Here is a 27034-nt window from a genome sequence, read left to right as displayed (position 1 = left end):
GAATGGGTTAAAGTAGCTACTTCACTAGGAGGATCAATTACATCATATCCTTCAGTACCACGGAGAGCGCCTAAGATTCAATATCTAGTAATCTAGAACAGAGATTTTAATGACATTTTTTCTTTTACATCTTTTTTTAATTGAAGATTTTGTGAATGAATAACCAAGCAAAAATAGTGGAACCGAGGAGAGTGGTGTGACAAAACAGATAGGACGTGGGTTGTTGGTCCTGTTAGAAGCACATTTCCAAAGAACCTCGGGTGGTTTCTATTTCCCCAGTATGACAGCTCCTCTGAATTCCACCTTCTCTACCCTTAGCCTTGTGGAAGGAGGGTCCGGGAGCTTCTAAGACAAAGCAAGTAGTATTTTAGCTGCAGCTGGGAGGTGTTAACTTGAGCTTTAAACAGCCTGTGAGAATGTATCCGGAAAATAGAGAAAAGATAACATACTGGGAAGGAGGGAGCTTGAATTTGAAAATGTTTTCTACAAAAGGTTTTAATGTTATCCCTTTACCAATTCCTAAGAGTAACCAGCTACAGAATTGGTGAAATTAAATACTTGTTATAATATTTTGACATCTTACTCAACCGCTAAAAAGAATGTGACTAAGTTTTAGCAAACTGTCATGTAGTATTGTGATAACTTCGCTGACTGTGCGGTGGTGTTACAAAGCCAGGGGCCGACTGCACTTCACTGGAGGTTACAATTTGTAATATAACAAATTCACAACACATATATATACAGATATATATACACTTACATATTAGGTGCTCTTGCTATCGGAGGACGCAACGTGTTCTCCTCTGACATCACAAACAGGAGGGAAACCCTGTGTAGAAACTACCACATGTACGGGCACATAATATGTGAGTGTCTATATATCTGTGCTGTGCATTTGTTATATTGTTCAGAGCTTGAAAAAGGCAATGGATTTTTGAAACAGATAGACAGTCCCATCCACAATAGCGCAGAGTCTTTTTTTCTCCTTCGTTACAGAGATGAAGGGGCGCAGACGATGAGGCTGTACTCACAGCATCACACTGAACAGAAGTCATATACAGAAGAAGAGTAAATAGCTGATGTGTATACACTCATTGCCGACGTTCTCCTTCATTTCCCATTCCCAATGGGCCACGTGTCCTGACACTTCTTCTCCAGTTGTACTTTTTATGCAAATACTGAGCTGCCCGCCCAACTCGGCACACAAGACCCAAAGTTGATCTCCAGACCCAACTGCAGCGGCTCACAAGTTCCTCTGCATGGAGTTGAACATGGGCTCGGTACCAACCATTAGTTTTGGCTCTCACTCCTTACCAGCATGCACAGCCAGCTCCTGTGGGGAGTCCAGCAGTGACTGATATCTGACCAGGCCCGATAGGACTTCTTTAGGGAACGATTATGATTATTAGTCCCAGAAGTGTAATAGAACGGCTTCACTTCCATTGAAATCAATGGTAGCGATGCCTGCTATTACACTTCCGGTGCTGACCACCGATGACGATGTCCAACCTGCTGCATTGACAGCAGGCCAGAGGCCTGATTTGGTGGGGGTCCGCCACTCATGATCCCAACCAACAACTACTGATGACCAAACTGGAGGGTAAGTCATCAATAGTAAAAGCCTGGAATACTCCTTTTAAACATGATCTAGTCATGCAGGAGTAAAACTAATCTACATAGAAAGGCATGAAAGGCAAGACATGAAATACATATAAAAGGTTTAACTGACAATAAATCTATTATACTAAGCAAAATCTATTAGAAGCTTGCATCCTATGAAACATGGCGATCTAGACCGTGTCTAGAACCGAATTCAGTCACATCAGCTTTTCCATATTACACTACCTTCTAAATGCCAGAATTGAAGGATATGGGGTTTGAAGACAAAACTAAATTTGTCGTCATCTGCCATTTTCCTGCCTGTATTACGTTACTTGTTATTTCGTTTAGTGGGGCATGAGACGAAGACAGCTGACCAGTGAGAATGCATCATTAGGACAAGGCTGCAGGAGAAGGGAAAAAGCAATACGACAGAGTCTGACATTCCCGCCTGTTAAACATGCCCATGTACTGATCATTACAGCAATTGAGATGACAATAGGGAATATTGCAGATCTGAAATTTGCAAGCCATTGCATCTGTCCAGCCAGGAAGAAATTACAGGCCAAATCACACAAAATGAGCTGTTCACCAGAGGCTATAAAACCTTTTTGTCACCTTGTCCAACAGTCAATTCGGTTACTTCCTACTTTCCTAATAGCAGTGTCGGTTCTTAGACTACCTGCTGCACACAGTGTACTGATTGACCAGCGTTTATTAATCCGATTGCTGCTTGTAGTGTCTAACAATTAATGAACAGTGTGCATCAAGTAGTGACAGGAGCGTCTAAGCCATCTTGGAAGACCACAGAGGGGCTCTGTGAGCAAGTGGATCACTGGCAGAATAGAGTGAAATGACGGCACCAGACAATATAACTCCTCCTCTCTGGTTCCTGGACAAATGTTTTTCCTCAGGAGCGGAAGGACACCTTAATTATACAGAACTATATTCCTTTCTCTCATAAGCCTCCACACTGATGCTGATTTGCTATAAGAAAGAGAAAATGCTGAGATTAAAATCTTTAAGTTTTTGTTGCGGTTTTTAATTTTTTTTTTTTAATTCTTGAGAAAAATTCGGTTTATAATGTACGTTGCTGAACATTGCATACATGGCCATTGATGAAAGGGGGTCTCTGATCAGGACAAGCCCTACTGATATGTTCCATTAGGGCATAGAGTAAAGCCTTCATCTATGGACTCTATGAGCCAGAGCAGAAAGCCACCAATTGGCTCTTGATCTAATGGAATTGGGTTGTCCACATACTGTGTGTTGCAGCCGTTCAGAGGCCTGCACCTTGCTTGCAGGCCAGACCAGGTTTTGGGTGTGCCCTTGCTTCTCCGGGAGCTGAGGGGTGTGGTAGCTGCAGGAGTAATGTCAGTCAGCACCTGGTGCTGAGTAGCCTGGTTCCTACTTAAATGATGCCAGCACTATCTCCTGTGCTGGTCAATACTTCAGTTGCCTTTGGACAGTGACGGAGCAACACATCTTGGCTGAAGCTCTCCATGCTAGCTAAGTTCTTTTCTGTTTTGTTTGGTTTACTGTTTTGCCTTTCTTTTGTGCTAGGGCTCCCTGACAGGCATGCGCGCGGGCTAACACTTGTCAGAGCGATCGGTCCGCCGAGTAGGCAGGGCCCCCTCCCGGGCTAGGGGACTATAGGGAGAGAATTCCCCTTAGTTTTATGTTTCCTTTGCATAGTTGTGCCTTTTTGTTTGTGTTATTGAGGTTGCAGGTCCGGAGGACGCAACATTGTGCTTCAGTACCTTACAAAAGTATTCACCTCCATTTCCTTGGGGGTGTTCTTGTTTTGTTGCATTACACCCTGGAATTATAATGTATTTTAATTTAGATATTATGTAATGAATCTAATAAAATAGTCCAAATTGTTATAGTGGAATGAAAAAAACTTGTTAAAAAAATACCGAAAAGTTGCGATAGCGTATGTATTTACCCCTTTGTTATAAAGCCCCTAAATAAATGGTCTGGCCCAGCAAATTAACTTCAGAACTCACATACTTCGTTGAAGATGGCCTCCTGTTTGCAATCAAAGTGTCACATGTCAGAATAAATACATCTCTTCTGAAAGGCCCCCAAGTCTGCAACACCACAACAGGAATATTAAGAATCTACCCAAACAGGTCAGAGACAAAGTTCTGAAGAAGTATAGATCAGACTTGAGTTATATAAAAATATCCCAAGCTTTGAATATCCCATGGAGCACCATTAAACTATTATAACAGAATGGAAAAAATGAGGTGCAGCTACAAAAAAACCCCCAAAAAACAACACAGTAGAAAAGATGTTTGGCATTCCCAAAACAGCATGTGGCTGACTAAATGACGCACGCAATAAGGTTTTCTGATCAGATAAGACTAGAACTGAACTTTTTGTCAGTCATTGGAAGATGTGGTGCAAACCCCAATACTTCCCATCACCCCAAGGACAATGACCCTAAACATGCTTCCATAGCTACACTAGAGAAGTTAAGGGAAAATATGGAAATGTCTTGGAATGGTCTAATTAAAGCCCAGAGTTCAATCTGTGACATGACTTGAAGACTCCTGTACACCATCCCATCTAACTTAAAGGTCAAGTAGTACCAACAGTACGATCAGTACCAGCCTCCAGGTTCAGATGAATTACATCCTAGAATGCTAAAGGACGCAGCAGAGGCAATTGCTGAACCACTCACCGTAATCTTTTAAAATTCATGGAGAACAGGAGAAGTCCCAGAAGATTGGAAAAGGACGAATGTTGTCCCTATCTTCAAAAAAAGGAAAGAGGGTGGATCCAGGAAACTACAGGCCTGTGAACCTGACTTCTATACCGGGAAAAATCTTTGAGCAACTCTGGGTTGATAAGGGGAATGCAGTGGATATAGTATATCTTGACTTTAGTAAAGTATTTGACAAAGTAACTCATACCAAACTTATTGAAAAAAATGACCAAATATAGGATTGACAAGGCAACGGTTAGGTGGATTCACAACTGGCTGAGTGATCATACTGAAAGATTGGTCATAAATGGCTGCACATACAATTGGAAGAATGTGTCAAGTGGGGTACCACAAGGCTTTGTCCTCGGCCCAGTGTTGTTCAACATTTTTTATAAATGATCTGGAGGAGGGAATACATGGGAAACTGATCAAATTTGCTGATGACAAAAAGCTTGGAGGGATAGCTAACACTAGAGAAGAGAGATACGATTCAAAAAGAGCTAGAAATGCTTGAACAGTGGGCGGCACTAACAGAATGGTATTTAACTTATTTAATTTAAAGAAATACAAAGTCTTACATCTGGGCAAGAAAAATGAAAAAAAAAAGCACAAACAGAAAGGAAGGAATAAGGCTAAGCAGCAGCACATGTGAAAAAAATTGGGGTATACTAATAAATCACAGACTGAAGAGGAGTCAGCAGTGTGATGTAGCAGCAAAAAGGCAAACGCAGTTCTGGGATATATTAAGAGAAACAGAGTCTAGATCGCGTGAGGTCATTATCTCCCTCTACTCTTCCTTAGTCAGACAAACTTGTACAGTATGCTTGCACATATTTGAGATATTGCAATTGAAAATGTGAAAAAAAGACAATTTCTTCAAAATTTTTCCCACTTTGGGCGCTTTTAATTAATATACATGAATTCTATTGGTCTATTTTTACCAGCTAAATTAAGTACAATATGTGGCAAAAAAACAATGTCAGAATCACTTGGATATGCAAAACATCTATGTTAAAGTGAGACGTCAGATTTTCTAAATTTGGCCTGGTCATTAAGGTGCAAACAGGCTTGGTCACTAAGGGGTTAATGGAGCGCTGACCACACATGCTTGGCCAGCACTCCATTCAGTGTGATTTCATTGCAAGGGAGAAGCAATCCCCGTAGTGACAGGAGAGTGAGACGCGTGAGTTTTGTTCTCAAGACCGGCAGAGTTCTTTGTGGCGAGACCCCCGACAATCCGCAAGTTATCCCCTTTCTTTTGGATAGTGGGTAACTTACAATTCTGGTACAACCCCTTTAAGCGCTGGAGATCCATCAGCTAACTGTCTCTTTTATGGCAGTCTGTACTCTGGAGCCTTTAGGCCGTACTAACTACAGTACAACGCTCCCATTGATTTTAATGGGTCTTCTTAGACCTCCATTCGAATGCGGCGTTTGTAATGCTGCAATTTTCGAGAGCTGTCTGTAATATTTTTCAGCACTTTCACGTTTAATGCACTGCATCACAATAATAGGTGCATTAACCCCTTTGTGACAAAGCCACCAAAGATTTTGGAAATCAGACATGTCACTTTAACATAGAATAACTCTGTACAGATTTTGCATATCCAAGGGATTCTGACATTGTTTTTTCACGACATATTGTACTTCATTTAGGTGGTAAAAATAGACCAATAGAATTTGTAAATATTTATTAAAAGCTCCAAAATTGAAAACATTTTGAAAAAAATGCTATTTTTTCACATTTTCAACTGAAATATCTCAAATATGTGCAAACATACTGTACAAATTTTTGATAAAATACCCTTTTCCCCCAAAATGAGACAGTGTCTTATATTAATTTTTGCTCTAAAAGATTTTACTTTCTTACATGTATAGCTGCCTGGACTCTATTTACATTGTCTTTTTTATTGACTGCAAACTAGAGCTCAATTTAGGAGTAGGGCTTTTATTTCAAGTATCCTCCAAAATTCTAAAAAAATATTCTGCATCCTCAAAAATCCTGAAAATCATGCTAGGGCTTATTTTCGGAGTAGGTATTATTTTCAGGGAAATGTTATATATTTCCATCTGTTTACTTTATTATGGGTGCACATTTGAAAAACTTTGGTGTTTTGTTCAACCATTTAGAAGACATACAAATTTAACATTACTTATCAACATTTTGAGGAGCACTTTGTTTTCCTACACTAAGCCAAGACTGTATAGGCTCATAGGTGTCAGAATGATAGATACGATCCACGAGAAAAGGTGAAACTAACTTTATTTAACTTTTCCGTGATCACCGCTATGCATTGGATCACGATCCCTGGGACATCCCTTACCAGGAGATTTCAAATGTCCTGCGACAATCAAGTCTTCTGCACATGCGTCAATATATTTCCTTTGACGCGCATGCGCAGAACACAGCCGAAGGTCTTTTTCGGACCAGATCGTTTCAGGACATGGATGAGTAGTTTCAGCGCTCCTCATGGATGCGATCCATACGGGGAGCTAAAACTGACTTTTTTTCACTTTAATGCGATCGGCACTGTCCATTAGTGATCAGCGCCTCCAGCAGCCCCCCATGACAGCTCCAGGCTGTCTACTATCTCCGCCAGCATGGAGTGGTCACGTCCACAGCCCATGTGGCTTTAATCCTCAGAGGAAGCATATTTTTTCGTCCCTGTGGATTAGAGCCCACTTAGCTAGGATGTAAAAAGGCAATGCGACCATCACTAAGGGGTTAAAAAGTGATGTCAAGTGCTGTGACATGCATTCAAAATCGCTGCTCGAAATTGCATTGAGAGACCATCATAAACAGGAGCCTGTAATGTGGGATAGATCAGTAGGATAACACTATGCAATGAACAAGGATTGCCACATTAGCTCCCCTTTATGTCATAAATACAGAGAATGCACAAGAGGCTCATATTTTGTCTCTCATGCATTTCTTTGCAGCCGTTTCAGAAAGAACATTCTGTGACTAGAGATGAGCGAGTATACTCGCTAAGGCACATTACTCGAGCGAGTAGTGCCTTAGCCAAGTATCTCCGCGCTCGTCTCTAAAGATTCGGGGGCCGACGGGGGGCGGGGAGCGGCGAGGAGGATCAGAGGGGAGATCGCTGTCTCCCTCTCTCCCTCCTGCGGCGCCGGCCCCCGAATCTTTAGAGACGAGCGGGGAGATACTCGGCTAAGGCACTACTCGCTCGAGTAATCTGCCTTAGCGAGTATACTCGCTCATCTCTAGTCACAGAATGTTCTTTCTGAAACGGCTGCAAAGAAATGCATGAGAGACAAAATATGAGCCTCTTGTGCATTCTCTGTATTTATGACATAAAGGGGAGCTAATGTGGCAATCCTTGTATACTCGCTCATCTCTATCTGTGATGTCATTATGATGTCAAATCTTCCTAAGGATTTCCTGGGCCACGTTTCACATTTCCCAGCAATATTTGGTTGCACGGACATATTTACTACTGTAGTTTATTATACTCATAAAAGAAAATAGCAGTAACAATCAGACAGGGAGCATTTACTGCCCACAGCCAGAACAGTGATCTTGTACTTATGGAAAGGTAAATAGAACAGAAACTAACAGCACTTTTCCTATTGCTCCTCAGACCCGGCACACCACCAGACCGGGATCCCACATGGGAGACATTTATAAAAACCACATTTGAACATTTTCACCCAGTACTTCTCTTCTGCAGTATTTCTGCACGCAGGATTTATTAATGACCCTGCAGAATTTGAAAACAGCTTCAGGTTTATCACTTTGCAAAACCTGTGAAGTCTTACGAAGCAGAGATTTTTTTTATTACATTATTTTCCACTGTACTCAACTCATTGGGACCTCCTAAATCTTCTGCGTTATAACAAAACCAAAGTCCATTGTTACTGTATGTCTAAGGGTGCCCATACGCATTAGGTACAGTAAGTTGAATCTCATGAGATTTTGGCAAGCTCAGACAACCATGTGTGTATGGAGTATTTGGTTTTTGATATATTCAATCCTTTGTTCCTGCAGAGATAACCCACTGCCCGAAGGGGTCTTTGTCTAGTTCTGTTCATTGAAAAACCCAGCAAGTCCGCCTGAGTGCGCATATTTACCTGGGAGTCAATAGGAATAGCTGTTGGCCATAGCTATTGTTTAAGTTTCTGCCCTGGTTTTATTCTTAGGTACATTCATTTTTCAATTAAAGAGGTTCTCCGGTACTTTTGTTATTGATGATCTACCCTCAGGTCACCAATAGTTGATCGGTGGGTGTCTGCTGCTTGGGATCCCCACCAATCAGCTGATCCCTGGGCCTGTTTCAGAGATGACAGCACTGGAGGCAGATAGCATTGTTCGTATTGCAGTGGTTCAGTTTGTTACTACAAGCACAGCTGAGATTTAATTCAATAGAAGTGTGCCTGCAGTACTGAACCAGGGCGCTGCAGTGGTAACAGCCATAGGTGCACAGTCAGGTGTTGCCGGGGTCGCAATAGCGACCCGACCCCTGTGCTGAGGGGCCCAGAGGCTGCCCTCCACCATATACAAGTGCACATGCAGTGCATTCCTGCCTGGTCACACGGTCAGCCGCGTGATTGCTTTTGCGAGGCAGACAGAGCGACAGTCCGAAGCACAGGAGGAGGGGGGCGGCACGGCAGGGAGCTGAGCAGGGTGATATCATCACCTTGCTAATAGAAACACAGTGTACGGCGGCCCCTGCCCTGCTGCTCTCCTCACACAGAGAAGTGGTCCCGGGTATGTATGTGTCTGTCTATCTCATCTATCTCTTTGTTTATCTATCTATCTATCTATCTATCTAATATCTATCTATCTATCTATCTATCTATCTAATATCTATCTATCTATCTATCTAATATCTATCTATCTATCTAATATCTAATATCTATCTATCTATCTAATATCTAATATCTATCTATCTATCTAATATCTAATATCTATCTATCTAATATCTAATATCTATCTATCTAATATCTAATATCTATCTATCTAATATCTAATATCTATCTATCTAATATCTAATATCTATCTATCTAATATCTAATATCTATCTATCTAATATCTAATATCTATCTATCTAATATCTAATATCTATCTATCTAATATCTAATATCTATCTATCTATCTAATATCTATCTATCTATCTAATATCTATCTATCTATCTAATATCTATCTATCTATCTATCTATCTATCTATCTAATATCTAATATCTATCTATCTATCTAATATCTAATATCTATCTATCTATCTAATATCTATCTATCTATCTAATATCTATCTATCTATCTAATATCTAATATCTATCTATCTAATATCTAATATCTAATATCTATCTATCTATCTAATATCTATCCATCTAACATCTAACATCTAACATCTAACATCTAACATCTAACATCTAACATCTAACATCTAACATCTAACATCTAACATCTATCTAATATCTATCTAATATCTATCTATCTATCTAATATCTATCTAATATCTATCTAATATCTAATATCTATCTAATATCTAATATCTATCTAATATCTAATATCTATCTAATATCTAATATCTATCTAATATCTAATATCTATCTAATATCTAATATCTATCTAATATCTAATATCTATCTAATATCTATCTATCTAATATCTATCTATCTAATATCTATCTACCATCTACCTACCTACCTACCTACCTATCAACCTATCAACCTATCTACCTATCTATCGTATAAGTTATACATCTCCCTGTATATAATTGCACACTTTAGGCCGAATGCAGATGGCCAGGTCAGATTCCGACTGCGAGATCCTAACAGCGGGATGCGAACCTGTGCCCCAGCAGTGACCTCTGGCTTACCTGTCACGGCCTGTGAGAGGCTCGCACTGAAATAGGACATGTCGCGATATCCACCCCGCTAGCGGAATATCGCAGTTGATTTCCGCTCATAGGCATGGAAATGCATTTTTCAATGCATTTCCTATGGGCTGTATTCGCTAAGGGATCTGGAGCTCTGGATCCCACAGTGCAAATACGCCAATGTGCATTAGGCCTTACACGCAATTAAAAAATGCATCCAAAACACATGCGGTTTTTAATAGCGTATGCAGTCTCTTAAAAACAATGTGTGTTCTTTGAATACCGCATGCAGTTTTTTTAATGTGTTTTTCTTAATTCTGGTTAAAAAGTTTAACAAAAAACGTGAAACACCCTAAGGCCTCTCTCACACACACGTGTTCAGAAAATACACTCAAAATCGTGCCATTATCACCACAATTTGCAACGGCGATTTTCAACACATGGTACAGAGTATGACAGCGCTTTTTAATGCACCCCATCATTGTGATAGGTGAGTAGGGGATTTAAAAACCCTGAAAAGCAAAAGTAGAACAGTCAGCTCTCAAAAATCACGGTGTTAGAAACACCGCGTTCGAGCGCCAGTATGAGTAACCCCATTAAAATCAATGAGTTTTGTACCGCGGTTAGCAGAGAGCTCAAGACACTGTGCCAATAGCAGTAAAAAGGCACGTGTGTGACAGTGGCCTACGGGGCTACAAACAAATTTTCATGTAGTGCAGTAAAGAAGTCACGTTTACGAAGATTGTGCCAAGAGGCCAGATCATGTATGGAAATTCGTTTTGCAGCTATATGCAGCATGGTTTAGGTATGGGTACGGGACGTTAGGGCTCACGCTGGACTTTTGCACCCGGGCCCCTGAGCCTTCAGGTATTCCCCCTGGTGATAGCTCCATCTGATTCCAGTAAGCTGACAGCAAGCCAGCAAACAGCCAATCACCCAGGATCCCTAGCAGTAGAACCCCACAGACCCACTATTGATATAACCTATCCCGAGGATAGGTCAATCAATATAATAAAAGTTTACATTGAAAGTCACCTAACTCCCCAATATAGCCCACTATCCTACCAAAAGTAATTGGACAGCTGAACAAACATCAAAAGTAGTATTTATTTACATATGTTAATACTTAGTGCAGATACTCTCCATGGCATACTTTCTACTAATGTTTGATACGCTTCAGCTGGTATTTCCCTCCATTCATCCTGTAAATGCTTGCAGAGTTCTCTCAAAGATGGCAGATGGACACTGTTCATATTTCCAGATCAGACATTCCAGTTTGTCAAAAAATGTTCAGTAGGATTCAGGTTGGGACTCTGTCCAGTCCAATCATGGAACATCCATAAGCGCAAACCAACGTAAAACAAACATTTGTGATTAGGCATGCTGTTGGAAGTATTGCTGACCAATTAATGACACATTGTTGGCAGCACATTATCGTCTACAATGTCAAAGTACATCTGTGTTCTTGGTTCTTGACTCTATAAACAACAGACAGAGACCATACCATGTAAAACATCCCGATCATTATGGAAACTCCGCCATACTTAACTGTTGGCACAAGACACTCAGGCAACAGGCGTTTCCCAAGCTTCTTCACACCCAGGTACATCCATCTGATTTGAAGATGCAGTAGTGCGATTCATCAGTCCATAGAATGTGCTTTCATTGCCCAACTGTCCAATGACGACGTTCCTTACACCATTGTAGACAGGCTGATGCATCTTCTTTGAGAGAATTCGCCAGAAGTTCGCAGGATGAATGTAGGTAAGAAACTGCTTAAGTGTATCAAACATCAGTAGAAAGTATGCCACAGAGAGTGTCTGATGTCATTAGGGCCAAAGGAGCCCCACTGAGTATTAACGTATGTAAATAAAAACTACTTTTGATTCTTGCTCAGGTTTTCGATTACTTTTGGTAGGATAGTGAACTATTAAAGTTTGCCTATGGATTGCATGGCTGTATACTTATTATATGTGAAATGTTCAATCCTAACAAAATACATACAGTACTTCTAATGTCTGTGTATATGTCCACTTCTAATTGCATAAATAAGGACAAATATGTTAATCAATAGGAAACAGACCATGACTTAATATAATATATATAAGAAATAGACTATATAGTGTCAGGTGATTTATTCCAAAGTCACCTCCAAATAGGCTTTTCTTGTGTACAACCTTAATACGCATTATTGTTTCAGAGCCTCCAGCACATCAAAGGGTCCTTTAATTTAGTGGGCTATTACCACCCTGGTTCTAGTGATGTAATAGATACAGGATTGTGTGGATACATACAGGTTAACCAACCCATCTATCTACAGGTAGCTTAACAGGAGTCTGTGAGTGCTTGCGAGCAGGGCCCTCACCCCTTTTGTTCAAGCCTTGCATCAGTTTAACTGTTTGCTATCCAATTTTGGATTCAGGGTTTCCTAGAGGGTTTTCTCTTTCTAGCATTATACAATGGCACCATCTGCTGCCTAGAGCCAGTACTGCTGGAGAGGCCCCTGACAACAGAGCGTCCAGTAATATACAGTAAGAATACCCTGCCGGACGTTCTCCCATTTCAGAGCTGTACAGCCTTCAATCAGAATGTTTGAAGACGTCAGACAGTGGATTGGAAAGGGTTAAGGCCCAATATCCACGGGCAGATTAGAATTACGGATGATCCGCAGTTCAAGCCGTCCACAAATGAATTAAAGCATGCGGATTTGATTTGCGGACCTTTGGGTGCGGAAATCAAATCGCAGCATGCTCCATTTCATTCCGGTTCCACACGGACGGCTTCCATTGAAGTCGACGGAAGCAGTCCGATTCGCGTCCCATCAGCAATTGACATTGCGGACAGGCCGCGGATTCTGTGTGAAAGCAGGACTTAAAAAACAAAAACCCTACTGCGCCTGTGCGCAGGCACACCGTGCGGCAGTTCTGCGGTAGAGAAAAAAAGAAGACCCGGACAAGTAAGCAGGGTCCTCAACCGCGGGCAGGGCTGGATTCCGCTGCGGGCTCCCGCATGCAGAATCTGACACGCCCGTGGGCATGAGCCCTTATACCGTATGTCATGACTTATTTTGTCTATCTTTTCCCTGACTTCCAAAGCGCTGCAGAATAAGTTGGTGCTATACAAAAAACGATTTCTGCATCTCTGTCTACCGGTCTAGTTTTTGCGCCATGCAGGATACTCCTTAACGTTCCTCCATACCAATGTTTATGTAACTGAACGCGCTGGGAATTTCATTTGTTCTCACATGTAGCCACTTTTCATTATCCTGGGTACAGCACATTCTGGAAGTACTTAGCAGTCTGACAGAACAAAAACATATAAATATTTTAGAAGCCCTTTTTCAGTTTTGTAATGGAAATCAATGAGTGCTCACATTTTGTGTAACATCATGAAAACAAAGCAGAGAAGCGCTCTTCAGAAGCGGGAGTCGCTGCTACAATGTAGGTGAGAGAACGCTAATGGAAGACGTCTACATCGTTATTAACCCTGATAGATTAGTGGTGAATACTTCTTGGTTTAGCCTCATTCCGGGGATCAGTCAATCATGAGAGTTAGGAGATAGGACAGGATGTACACAATGGACCCCATAGCAAATCTCAACTCGTGTGCCAATTCATTTCATAGTATGCATTCAGTGGCTACTTTATTAGAGACCCATCTAGTAGAGCGTTGCAGCATAGATTCCACTAGGTGTTGAGATAGTTCTGCAGGAATATTGACCCATGCGGACAGGAAGCTTTTTGCAGTTGTCACGAATTAGATGAGGTACGGACATGCTCTAAGCAGCTGACACAAAGGGGTCATCCATTCATGCTGCTTGCACTAAATTGTGACCCTCCCATCAGTATGGTGCAACAGAAATTTGGATTAATCTGACATGTTCATCGGAACAATTCTTGACATCCTCCTCTGACCCCTTTCATCGATGAGTGATTTACATCCACAGCATCCCCTTTTGCTGAATTTTTTTTTTTGTTAACAGCATTCTCGGTATACTTTCTACACCATTGCATGAGATTATCCTAAAAGGTTGGCAGTTTTTGAAATACTGGTCCCAGCTAGTCTAATACCGACGACCAGATGTTGCTTGAAGTCGCGCAGATCACTATTTTTTCCCATTCTACTGTAAATTCACAGATCCATTTCCTTTCCTATCATTACAGACAAGTTAAAACATTCTGACTACAGTACCTGTAGCTACCACCAGGTAGCGCTCATGGCATTTAGATCTATACAGCTTCCATTAAAATGGGTTGTCCCATCTCAACATATCATGGCTGAGATGAATCGGCTTCCAAGTTACCTAATCGGGTGTTACGGAAACAGCCGAGGTGGCAGCCTTAAATACTTCCGAAACTCCAACTGAGGTAAATGGATGTGAAGGAAACAACGTAGCACAGCGTACAACACGGTTACCATAACATGGGAGTTATGCGAACAGTGTAAACTATATTCACAAGGGTGTTTTATTCAGCCCTGAAAAAAAAATAGGACTGATTTTTTATGCAATATTGAAGCAATTTTTTGACTGCGATTTTTCCACACAAATGTCTTTGATTTTGCATCTGATTTACAAGTAAAAACAAAAACAAACGTACGATGGGCCAAAATTGTATAATTAAAGCTTTTGCAAACTTTTTTATGAATACATGTAAAATGCTTTATTTTCACCCGAATTCGTTCTGAGTTTTCTGAAGATGGAAGGGGGAGAAAAAAAAACAAAAAAAAACACAACAGCCTCAGCAGAAACAGTTGCTGGTTTCCCATTTCAGCTGAGAAGGGGCAACCTAGCTGAACACGCATGTATTTCAGGAGCATCTGGGCACACGGCTATCCGACAACTATCTCAGCCTTACCTTTTGGGTAGCTCCTGGTATACGGACTCTGTATCTCATCAACTACATATATAGATTGGTTACTGCACAGCAGGACTGACTCACTACTGCCCAATACACTTTAAATCATGTCTATAGAGCCCACCATAATACGTTCACTACACATTGCATAGAACCAATAGGCCTTACCTGCTCTCCGCATCAGCACTACATTTAGGAGAAAGTAACTCAAAGGATTTGGTAAATTTCACCACCTACAATGAAAAATAAATCATGATTACTATTATTACATCACTATTGTTCTGCTAGCTGCATTAGGCTGACTTCACCACTGTGGGGTTGAGCATACTATTTCAAACAAGTAGTTTCCCATTTACTCCTTGAGATATTTTTAACGCTAATCTTTCAAATGAACCCACTACGTATAGGGGATGCAGTTGCACCCGGGCCCAGGAGCCTTGGGGGGCCCATAAGGCCTCTCTTCTCCATATAGGGAGCCCAGTACTATAAATAAAGCATTATAGAGTTTGCATTGGGGTGCAGGAGCTTCACGTAACACCTCTGCACCATATCTCGATCATCATGTTCGCTCTATGGATCCTCCCTCATGTACCCTCCAGCAAAAGCGAGCTGCACTGCAGTTAGCATGGCTCTAGACTCCTGAGATAACTTACCAGCACCTTATTGAGTCACTCCCAGCTCGTCTAGCTGCTGTCTGTGCGGCTCACGGCAGTTACTCTGGAAATTAGCTGGTGGTCCTAATAATGTGACTCGACTCCAGAGATGGTACAGTATAGAAGCAAGTGCAGAATTTTTAGCTGTATTGAAAGGATCTATCTTTCTGCAGCCCTCATCATCCCTCTTTGCCCAGTTCTCTGGCCTGTTCAACAACCTAAAAGTATGGCCTTCCACACTTTGATCAAATCGTAAAATATTTTGATTGGCAACAATTTATATGATCAACATACTAATTACAATTAGAGATCATATACAGTACCTAACTATAACCAGAATCAGCGTAGGACTGGTGCGCACTGGGATAAGTTTTGGGCCCTTTCATCAATACAGAATATGCACTTTTAATTACATAATAAATTATGCTTTTATGATTCTGCACATAGGTCACCCCAATAATACATTCTAATCATTTATTATCCCCAGCAACTTATGAGTGGCTCCAAATGAGTTTTTTTTTGCTATTCTATGGCCTGTGAAGTCACAATGTAACTAGGAGCCTTCAGGCCATTGTCAAAAATAACAGAAGGGTGTAATATAACTAACCCATTGCATTTACAGTATGAAATGTAGCACTTGATAATATCACTTATATCAAACATTATTATTTAAAGGGCCACTCCAGTGACACATTTTTTCAATCATCGCCTGTCTGTCACACTCTGCACATCTCCTATGTATATTGCACTCCCTTCCATGCAGGGCAGCCTCCTGTCTGATACTCCATGTTGGGATTTTAGATTTTTCCCTGTTTTCTCTTGCTGTATGTTGTGCAAGCAAAATCTAAACAGCAAGACATAACCAGCTGGAGCCAATATCAGCCCTGCCTGCTGGAAGAATGTGTGATTATCATTACCATCTATATTTATTCTAAATAAGCTACAGACTAGAGATGAGCGAGTATACTCGCTAAGGCACATTACTCGAGTGAGTAGTGCCTTAGCCGCTCGTCTCTAAAGATTTGGGGGCCAGGGAGCGGCGGGGGAGAGCGGGGAGGAAGGGAGGAGCGGGGGGTGGGGGGGTGGGGGAGATCTCTCTCTCTCCCCCCGGCTCCCCGCCGCAACTCACCTGTCACCCCCGCTGGCCCCCGAATCTTTAGAGACGAGCGGGGAGATACTCAGCTAAGGCACTACTCACTCGAGTAATGTGCCTTAGCGAGTATACTTGCTCATCTCTACTACAGACCATAAGTATACAGCCACTGAGAATTAACTGTCACCTCCTTCATTATAACTTTGTGATAACATACATAATGAGAGTTTCTGTGCCCCTGTGAAGTACAGCCTGTATGGTGCAGTTCATGTATTTTCATAATACAGGAATTCTGGTGACTGGAAAAGTGACTTCCTGAGAGAACGTGAGACAAGTAATTCCAAGGTGGCCATAATGAGAAGACCCACTGGAGGAGAAGAAGTCCAGGAATATTCAGATAGAAAAGAACAAGGTAATACTACTGAATTATATTATTTTGAAGGACTAGTTACATAATGAATGGGAACAATTTTTCACCAGAGTGGCTCTTTAAGGCCTCCCTCACACATACGTTTGGAGAAACACAGTATTTTTCATTGCTGTGTCCACTGCAGATTCCGCCCGGTTTCAGCAGCGCTGGCATGTGTTATGCCAGCATTTTGGCTGCGTTTTCAGCACAGATGAAAATGCAGCCAAGGATGCTGAAAAAAAATTAAAAATCAATACTCACCTAGCAGGTGCCGTCAGGTCCCCGGCACCGCTGCGCCGGCTCTCACTCAGCCAATCAGAGCAATCTCTTGCTGGGAGGTGGGGAATTCAAACCCCGTCTCTAGCAAAAGATCCTCTGTCAGCTTGACAAGTGGCCAGGATCCTACATGGAGCCCTGGAGAGTCCCAGACAGCAGCAGCTAGGTGAGTATTCCTTTTTTTTTTTGGTAGTGCAGCTAGCGCTGGCGTTTAGCGCTGCCAAAGACATGGTACCAAATTATGCAACGTTTTCAGCAACACTGAAACCGCAGCCCATTCATTTCAATGGGCGATGCAGGTCTGAAAACGGCCAAAGATAGAACAGGCATCTCTGTCAAAGCACAGCATTTTGACGCTTGTGTGAGCAGCCCCATTAAAATGAATAGGAGCTTTGTACAGCGTTTAGCGCAGCGCTGAAAAGGCAGCGGTAAACGCTGTACAAAAACGTCTGTGTGAGGGAGGCCTTAAGTAGATGTGATTTCAAGAAAAGAACAAGTGTCCCATCTAATTTGCCCATTGTTCCGAATTATTTAATATTAGTTTTATCTTAGAGCTAGGTTTATACAACCAGGAGGAGCAAATCTCTGAAAATCTGGTCCAGGATTCAACATGATAACGGGGGTAGGATACAATTATATCTATGTGTAGTGGCCCAGAACATACTTTCCTGGCCCCCTCCATAATGTCATACACGTATGTCTTATGTAGATGCTCTGTGCAAAACTGTCTTGTCATTCTGTTATGTGTATTGCACAGCTACAGCAAGTAAGAGTTTAAGGCCTCATGTCCACGGGGAAAATCAGGCCCGCTACGGATTCTACATGGAGAATCTGCAGCGGGTCCCTCCTGCCCCGCGGACATGAGCGCTGAAAATAGGAATTTAAAAGAATTTACTCATCCGGAGCGGGCGGGGAAAGTCTTCTCTTCCTCACGGCCGGATCTTCTTTTTCGGCCGGCGGATGAACTCGTCACACCGGCGGCACGTCGCCGACATGCCGCGCGCATGCGCCGGGCACATCCGCCAAGCCGAAGCAAGAAAGATCCGGCCGTGAGGAAGAGAAGACTTTCCCCGCCCGCTCCGGATGAGTAAATTCTTTTAAATTCCTATTTTAGGTCTCCCGCGGATCCGGACGGCTTCCATAGGCTTCAATAGAAGCCTGCGGGAGCCGTCCCCGCAGGAGACCCGCACGAAAATGGAGCATGGTCCAGATTTTTTCATGTTCCATTTTTTTTTAAAATCACTTTTATTGACCATCCGCGGGTATTTATCTACCCCGCGGGTGGTCAATGCATCCCTATGGGGTGCGGATCCGCGGGCAGGAGAAGAGTTAAAATCTGCTGCGGATTTTAATTCTTCTTTTGCCCGTGGACATGAGCCCTAAGTGTTTGCAAAGCTTGGAGACTGCCTGTGAATGTATCAATCTATGTCCTGTCACATGGTATGATTGAGAGTATAAATAGGAGTGCTTGAGAGTGGGAGCCCTATTCAAGAGCTCCAGCTACAGGGGGGTACCTTTAACCCTTTCAAATCCAATTTGTAGCCTGGTTTTCCTAGGGGCTTACTCCTTTTCTGCCGTTATAAAACAGCGCTATATGCTGGCTAAAGCCAGTACTGCATGAGGTGACATGTTGGATAGGCTCCAACAGCAGAGAGGCTGGCAATATACAGTAAGAAAACCCTGATGGACGTTTTCTAACATCACAGCTGTACAGCCTTAAATCATAATGCCTTCAGACGTCAGACAGTGGATTGGAAAGGGTTAACTTTCATGTAGTGAAGCATGGAAGAGAAGGAGAGGTTTTCCCAGCTTGGATGTACATGTAATGAGGAAGGAGTGAGCCCCACCTAAGCAGAGCAAGAGCAACCGTGAGAGTGCTTTTCAAGGCCCAGTGCAGAGGTACTATCTACGTCATATTTTCTTACGCGGGCATCGGGAGCTAGTGGATCACCACGTAGAGATACACCCATTTGTCTTTCACAACCAGCCATCGTGAAGTCTGCGATCACTGGGTGGAGGTACTCTTAAGTCTATTGTTCATGCATGGGTCTTCTGAAGTCTGGATTACTGTATGGAAGTACTACAGTTCAAGTCTATTAATTTCCTGCACTGTCAATGCTGTAAATTGTGCCTTGTACTGTTGAAGTTTGCCCAGTAAAGTTATTCCAGGCCCTGACTGTTCCCAGAGACCCGAGGTACTTCTTATCTGTTTGTGGCTCACTTTATTCTCTGCCAGAGTTCATTCTGGCATGTACTGGAGCGGCAGCATCACCTGTGACAAACTGTTTCCCTGTTCTACCATCTAGTGGGCATCCCTATCCTAGGGGTGTCCGGAGGAGGCCCAGGGCTACCCTGGCCTTGGCTGCATGCGTCCCTCCGAGAGGGAGCATGGTAAGTGCTGCCATGACAAGCCAGTATCTTGCCCTCCCAGCTCCTCAGCGTATACCATGTGTCCGGGGCACCCTACGTGTCAGCGTATACCAGGTGTCCGGGGGCTGCGTATGAGTTGCAGAAGGAAAGAAACACCATCCTCTGAAGCTGCCAATGAAGCAGATCACTTGCTATTAAGATCTATTACTTGTTTGAGTAAGAAGTAATCTATTAGTCCTTACAGTGGCATAGCAGTAGGGGGTCGCAGTGGTCACAGTTGGAACTAGAGCACCAGACTAGTAGTGCCCATAGTTCCCACTTGCCAAGTTTGTAAGGCTGACTGTGCACTACTTTAATGTGTTCTTTACTTCGTCCATATAGTGTGCAGCAGCCCATGTATCGTGATGAATCCTCCTCCCCAGCCCGGTCTTCTCTCTGATGTTCTCAGGCATTAGAGTGAACAAGACTGAGGCAGGGAAGGAGGATACATCAAGATACACAAGTATGTGTTTGTGGTGTCTGTGGTTTTATCCCAAAATTAAATATAACTCAACATATGCAGTGATGCTAACTATAACCCTATACTCTAATTACACATCAGGTGCCTTTTGCGCCATCCGCACCATAATAAATGTCACATTACATCATCTATCAAATACCTAGGCAAACAGCTTACTTCTATTATCTCACTTTACCCTCATGCAAGGCCTTGTATTAAGTATGGCTTAGTATGGCGTTATCTCTAACTCTACTTACTAGTGTTAACCTGTTCAGGTAGTCCCAATAAATCCAAAACCCCCACCCTGGCCAGGTATTTTATACCCAATGGAAACCAAGGGGCAGAGTGCACGCATGACGACGGATGTTGGCATCCACTTCACCAGATATAGACCTCTCCATAGCGCTCGGTCTCATCACTGGCTTCCATGCTGATTGTCCAGCAGTACTCCACCTTCAACACTGCCAACTTCGTGTTCAGAGACAGTGGTGAGGGAGAATCCCTGTTTCTCCAGGTCTTCTGCCCCAGTGGTCTAGGCACTTCTTTACTTTTAGCGGCTGTTGCTACAGCAGGCCTTTTGTTCATCTGTGCAACATTCTGCTCAGAACTTTCCATAGGTCCGCTGGTAAGACTATCTCCGGACCCCCCAGATTCTCAGGTTGCTCCCCTCCAACCGCTACCCAGCACTTTAGGAGTCTGCTCCTCACTGCTCTGCCTCACCCCACACTCTAAGCAGGTGGAGCTTCTCTTTTTCCTTTATATGGTGCCCACTCGACACTTTGAACTTTCCTGCAGGTTCTAGAGGGGGAAGGCCTTGACCTCCTATTATTCCCTATGTGGGGCTGGATCTTCACAACAGCGATGTGCCATTACCAGTTTTCTATAGAGTTATGGTTTCAACATACAATTTTTTCAACTTACAATATTTGTCCCAGAGCCAATATTATATATTGAAGGACTGCTGTATAGCTCCTTACAGTGGTCCAATAAACACTCGTTAGTTTTTTTTTACTCATTTTTATAGCACATACCTATTCCACAGTGCTATACATCACTTGATATTAGGTTCTGTCCCCATGGGGGCTCATTATGTATACTCTGAATGCTTTTGGAGAGTGGGAGGAAACTGGAGTACCTAGAGGAAACCCACACAAGCATGGGGAGAACATACAAGCTCCATGCAGATGTTGTCCTTAGATTTGAACCCAGGACTGCAGCACCGCAGGGCAACAGTGCGAACCACCAGGATTCCAGCTCTTTATATCCCCTGAGAGGCTTCTCCACTCCTTACATATGGTCCTACCTGGTTTGATTGACAGGATCACAGGCTCAAATGTGTTGCTTCCTTTTATTTTACAGGTCCTTCAAATAAGTACAGCACTCTCCTCCTAAATTCTAAAACTAAGAAGCATCCTCAGTGACTCTACAATTAACTTGTTCCTGTAATCTAAAATCCTTGTATTACTTATTAATAAATGCCAGTTTGTAATGCCCCAATACATGGGCACGTTATAATGACACCAAATTTGCTTGTTAAATAAAATATAAAATGAAATGTCACTAATGTAATTGGACGGGTTGGCAGTATCATGCTTGGCGCACCGTCTGTCTATAGAACTTGATTATTTGGATTCCAAATAACATCAGAAGAAAAACAGAAATACGGATCTACCGTAATAGGCAAATACTTGAATAAATTCAAGTGAACAGATAAGGAGGCATTATGTGATGTTATTTACATGGAAAATCTCCTTTTACCTTGAAATCCGTGACCAGTGTCTGAAATGTTAAATCTTATGGATTCCAATATGGAAATATGAATATTTCATGTAACCATCTTCTAGTTTCCTACAATTAGGGACGCTGTGTTTTTTTTGTTGTTGATTTTTGTCTCTATGATATTTAATTAAAAGACAGACGTAATCAGGACTCGTACACAGACATGGAGCCTGATCGGCACTACACGGAAGCTCTGCTCCCCCTCCATGTACTGCTGTATAGTCTGCGGCAGGTGCTGTATGTACAGAGCTATCATCTCCAAGAATGCTTCAAATGTACAGCATCTGATGAAATGCTACCAGAATGTTACGATTTTTTTTTTGTTGGAAATACGGAATGGAATTGAGGGCATTACAGATGGTCTTTTTCTAAACTGCCCCCCCCCCATATGTACCTCTAAGGCATTGCTTATAATTAGTTATGCTATGACAGGTTGTTAATCTGCACCTTCTGTTTTAATCATGCCTTCATTAGTGCATAGGACTGGATGGTCAGTGTGGGACCACTTTATTTTGGGTTGCACCGTCATCGGAAAATTGAAAGGAAGGGATTGGTTTAGCTCAACATTCACATAAAATAGAGGTCTGCCAAAAACATTGACCGAATATACATGTTTACTGTCATAAGGATGGGGTTAATCTACTGCTAAATACCTCTGGCAGTACTTTCCTCTCGGGCTTCTGCAACTTTTTTTCCAACGCTTTTTATTCTTTGATCACATTCATAATCAATAATAATCATTCTATTAGCAGACATATTTAACTTGTGTAAGTACATTCATTGAAGTGAGTAAGCAGCTGCCAGACACTCAAATGTAATGTTGAGAGAACTGAAACAGTAGAACCCTGTTTTGAGTTGAATATTGCTAAACATTCAGTTTAGCACAAATCTGAACCTCGGATGTTTAGACTTGGTCGGACCCACTATAATTCTGCTACTTCTTTTTCCTCCTTTCAAAAAGAATGGAAAGAAACACAAAAGAAGGCCAAAGAAGAAGGCCAAATAGTGAACTGGAGGATCAGCTGATCCGCAGGGATCTCAAGTAGTGGACCCCTGCCGATCAACTATTGATCACCTACGCTGAGGATAGGTCATCAATAGTAAATGCCTTTAAGTTCAACAATGCCAACATTTGTAGCATAAATCTCAATGATGTATTATCTGAATCTGTTATTAAAGGAGTTGTGCAGGATAGGCTATAAATAGTAGATCGCCGAGGGTCCCCAACCCAGGACCCCACTGATCAACTGTTTTCTTGGCCAGTGTGTTCATGCACTGAGCTGATATCTGCAGGGAGAAGATAGCTCCATTCCCACTGCAATGGCAGGGCTTGGTAATACATGCAATGACTTGCCAATAGCCCAGCATCAGGCCTGCAGGCTTTGCTAATATTTTTTGTTTTCCTCCTTATCTCTTGGAAGGCAAAGCTACTGTACTCCTCTTTAGACATCCTTAGCAAACCTTACTAAGCATTAGGGATACGTGAGAGCACCTTTGGGCTAGAAAGGGTTATTGTACTCCTGCTTATAGCTTGAGGAATTACTCATCAGCTCAGACCTGTTATGCACTCTAGATAGCTTTAAGGTAGGACCTGGTTGTCCTGACCTAGTTTAGTATCTAGAACAGTGGTTAGTGAGCTCTTGTACATTTAGCTAGGTAGATCCTTGGTGCCTACAAGCAGCCTTAGACACAAGGATTGCATTATCGAACCATTCTGTATTCAAAACGATCTCAGAACAACAGCCAAGAACATCCGCTTAATGAAAATGTGCAGCAAAGACTAGGCAGCATCAGATGGATCTTCAAAACAATTTTCCAATCTTTATTCCTCCAACAAAGGTAAAACCTGCGACGTTTCGGTCACAATTGTGACCTTTCTCAAGCATGCTTGAGAAAGGTCACAGGCTTTACCTTTGTTGGAGGAATAAAGATTGGAAAATTGTTTTGAAGATCCATCTGATGCTGCCTAGTCTTTGCTGCACATTTTCACTGATTAGTTGGTCGTGATCCTGACTAAGCTGGGCTGCTGCATCCACCTGCTCCTCACTTGCACTGTTTGCAGTGGAATGACCGGGACTGGTCTGGAGTGAATCCACGTGAGTGCTGCTGTTGCCTTTATTATTCAAGAACATCCGCTTAGGCTGAACCTTTCATTGGTCCTATAGTTGGGTTTTTACTCTATATCGAGTCAGTGTCTAATCATTTCTATAGGCAGGAAAGGATTAATGATTTCTTCTCTATTGTGAGAGGGTTCTGAGGGTTCCTGATGAACAGTTACTTACAGGGAAACGTAGAAAACCAAAAACCAATTAAATTACTATAATTGAAATCCTCAAATCTATAGATAGTATCAAGACCATATCAGCTAGTTTAGAACCAAGAACCAACTGAACCACTAGAATTGAAATCTGAGAATCCATAGATATAATTGATCCAATTGATATTGTATCAATACTAACTATAGATCTAACTGATCAAAAAAGGGGATTAAAGGAAAGTCAATCTACTGTACAGACCACCCTTGGAGTCTGCAAGTGACCCAGGGCCCCTCTCATAGACCTGTAGCTCTCTCCCAAGTGGCCTTAGATCCATATTTATCATGTAGGTCTTCTTTCTACCCTCATAATAATGATACCCCCAAACCCAGACCTTGGCCTTTCACTATTATTACATAAACAAGGGGCCTCATAACCGTGAGCCACACATCTCTCTGGGGAACCCATATTGGTGGATTCTTTGTTTGGGGTTAGCTATACTTATATTGGTATCTCCAAAAACTTCTATGTTATATGTTTGTCCAAGTATTCACGTTTCTCCTTGATTGATAATATGAGTCATTGTCCATTGCGAGCTGGACCAACGTGGTATTCGTGTTTGTCTTCAGACCCATTTTTTAACTTGCCTATATAAAAGTTGAGTTTTAACAAGTGTCTATACTGTGAGGGACTAAATCACTAGAGCAAGAGCAGATTTTCCTAATTATATACTGTAGTGATTGGATGGAAATGGAAGGGAAGCATAGATCAAAGGGAGCGATATGTTATATAAGGTAAAGTAACACAAAGAAGGCGGTTGTGTGTTTTGCACAATAGCAACATCTCCCAGTTACGCAATATATTGGATGCATTAATTATGAATGATATTGAGCTAAGACGACAACTCACTGGTGACTCAATGTCCTCTAGAAGCAGCACAGAGCAGCGTTCACACTTCAGCAACGTCTGAGCCCGATGCATAATTTTCTTGACAACTTTCTCCAGGTCTGTTTGTTCTTCAAACAGGTCATTCACCACCTCCAGCAAAGCCTGCATGACATGATGAAATGTCTCATTGAAGCTGATGGAACAATATGAAGGTCTTAATGTAAATTAATTACACATTGTTCTATTTTTGTGGCCGTGGATGTCACCATATATCAACGTTTTCTAATGTAACAAACATATGTATTACAGGATTTCACATCTGCTTCTGCATGCAAAATGCCCCGCATCTCAATTATGTCGTAGATGGTCATGGTGGTTGCCAGTGAAAGTGACATTCCAGAAAGGTCTAAACCATGTCGGAAGTGCAAATTTCAAGTCAGTAGGCAGTTCTTATTGCAATTGTCAGTATTGGTTTATTACATTGGATGAAGTGGTTGAAGGTTGTGTCTCTATGCAGAAACGTATGGAAAATGTGAATTTACAAGACGGATCTCAAAGATAATCAAGTAGCTCAGGCATTTCAGAGTGAAAATCTGAATATTCTATTAAAAACCTTAAAGGGGTTGACTAGGACTTTTCTATTGATGATGTTTCCTTAGAGTAAGACATCAATAATTGATAAAAAGGAGGTCTGCCACTTTTGGATCCCCATAGATCAGCTGATATCTTTGGAGACAGAGCAGACAGCTCTGTCAGTAGTACAGTGGCGCAGCTTGGTAATGCATGAACAGCACCCACTAAGTTCAATGCAGTGGCACCTGTAATACCAACCTAGGCCACAGCACAATGGACAGAGCTGTTGGCTTCCAACTCCGTCCACAATGACAGCGGGCCCACCAAACAGCTGATGGGGGATCCTGAGCAGTAGATCTTCAACGATCAACTATCGATCACCTATGAGGGTAAGTCGATAGTAAAGTCCAGGGCAACCTCTTTAATTCATGGAATGAAACATCGCTTCCCCATGTGATTGTATATTGTAGAGCTTTGTGGTATGTTCACGGGGGGCCAATTTGCTGCAGAAACTATGTCCAGATTTTCTACCGGAAATCTGCAGTGGCAAAAATACACATTTTTGATGCAAATATGTGGCTGTGAAACATTTAAAAACAAAAGCCATCTTTTCCATAATTCCCCCATTGTGCACAGAGTCTTGCCTGTTCCCCTAGAAGTCTCTCCTGGCCTGTATCAATGAGATATTGACCAATGTGACTGCTGAAGCAGTCATGTATCTACAGTCAAGAAAAAAACTAAGTACACCCTCATTGAATTCTATGTTTTTTTTAACGTATCAGGACATAATAGAAAACTATCTGGTCCTTAGAATTTGAAGGTCTTAAAATTGGGTAAATACAACCTCAGATGAACATCACAAATTACACCATGTCATTATTTAACAAAGTGCAGAAGCAGTGTGTGAAAAATTAAGTACACCCCATGAATCCATAGCTTCTAGCACCGCTTTAGCAATCTCTCACATTGTTCTGGAGGAATTTTGCTCACTTTTCTTTACAATATTGCTTCAGTTCATTGAGGTTTGTGGGCATTTATTTATGCACAGCTTTCTTAAGGCTTCACCACAGCATTTCAGTTGGGTTGAGGTTTGGACTTTGACTGGGCCACTGCAGTACCTTGATTCTTTGCTTTCTCTGACATTCTGAAGTAGATTTGCTGGTGTGCTCGGGATCATTGTCCTGCTGCCTTATCCAATTTCAGCAAAACTTTTGCTTTTGGACAGATTGC

General features: G+C 42.1%; 1 protein-coding gene and 1 long non-coding RNA gene across 2 annotated transcripts in view; one reads left to right on the top strand and one right to left on the bottom strand.

The window, feature by feature from the left end:
* The window catches only part of PDE11A (phosphodiesterase 11A), a 472505-nt gene that overhangs the window by 189398 nt on the left and 256073 nt on the right, over positions 1–27034 (bottom strand). The window contains exons 4-5 of the mRNA XM_066575784.1: positions 25253–25393; positions 15178–15242 (exon numbers count right to left, since the gene is read on the bottom strand). Of these exons, the coding sequence (XP_066431881.1) occupies positions 15178–15242; positions 25253–25393 (206 nt within the window). The remainder of the gene's footprint in view (positions 1–15177; positions 15243–25252; positions 25394–27034) is intronic.
* The window catches only part of LOC136576482 (uncharacterized), a 36279-nt gene continuing 18234 nt past the window's right edge, over positions 8990–27034 (top strand). Inside the window, exons 1-2 of the long non-coding RNA XR_010786377.1 lie at positions 8990–9041; positions 17043–17167. This is a non-coding gene — a long non-coding RNA (uncharacterized lncRNA). The remainder of the gene's footprint in view (positions 9042–17042; positions 17168–27034) is intronic.

The sequence above is a fragment of the Eleutherodactylus coqui genome, chromosome 8, assembly GCF_035609145.1.
Source record: "Eleutherodactylus coqui strain aEleCoq1 chromosome 8, aEleCoq1.hap1, whole genome shotgun sequence".
NCBI classification, from domain to species: Eukaryota; Metazoa; Chordata; class Amphibia; order Anura; family Eleutherodactylidae; genus Eleutherodactylus; species Eleutherodactylus coqui.
This window is presented reverse-complemented; position numbering and strand designations above follow the sequence as displayed.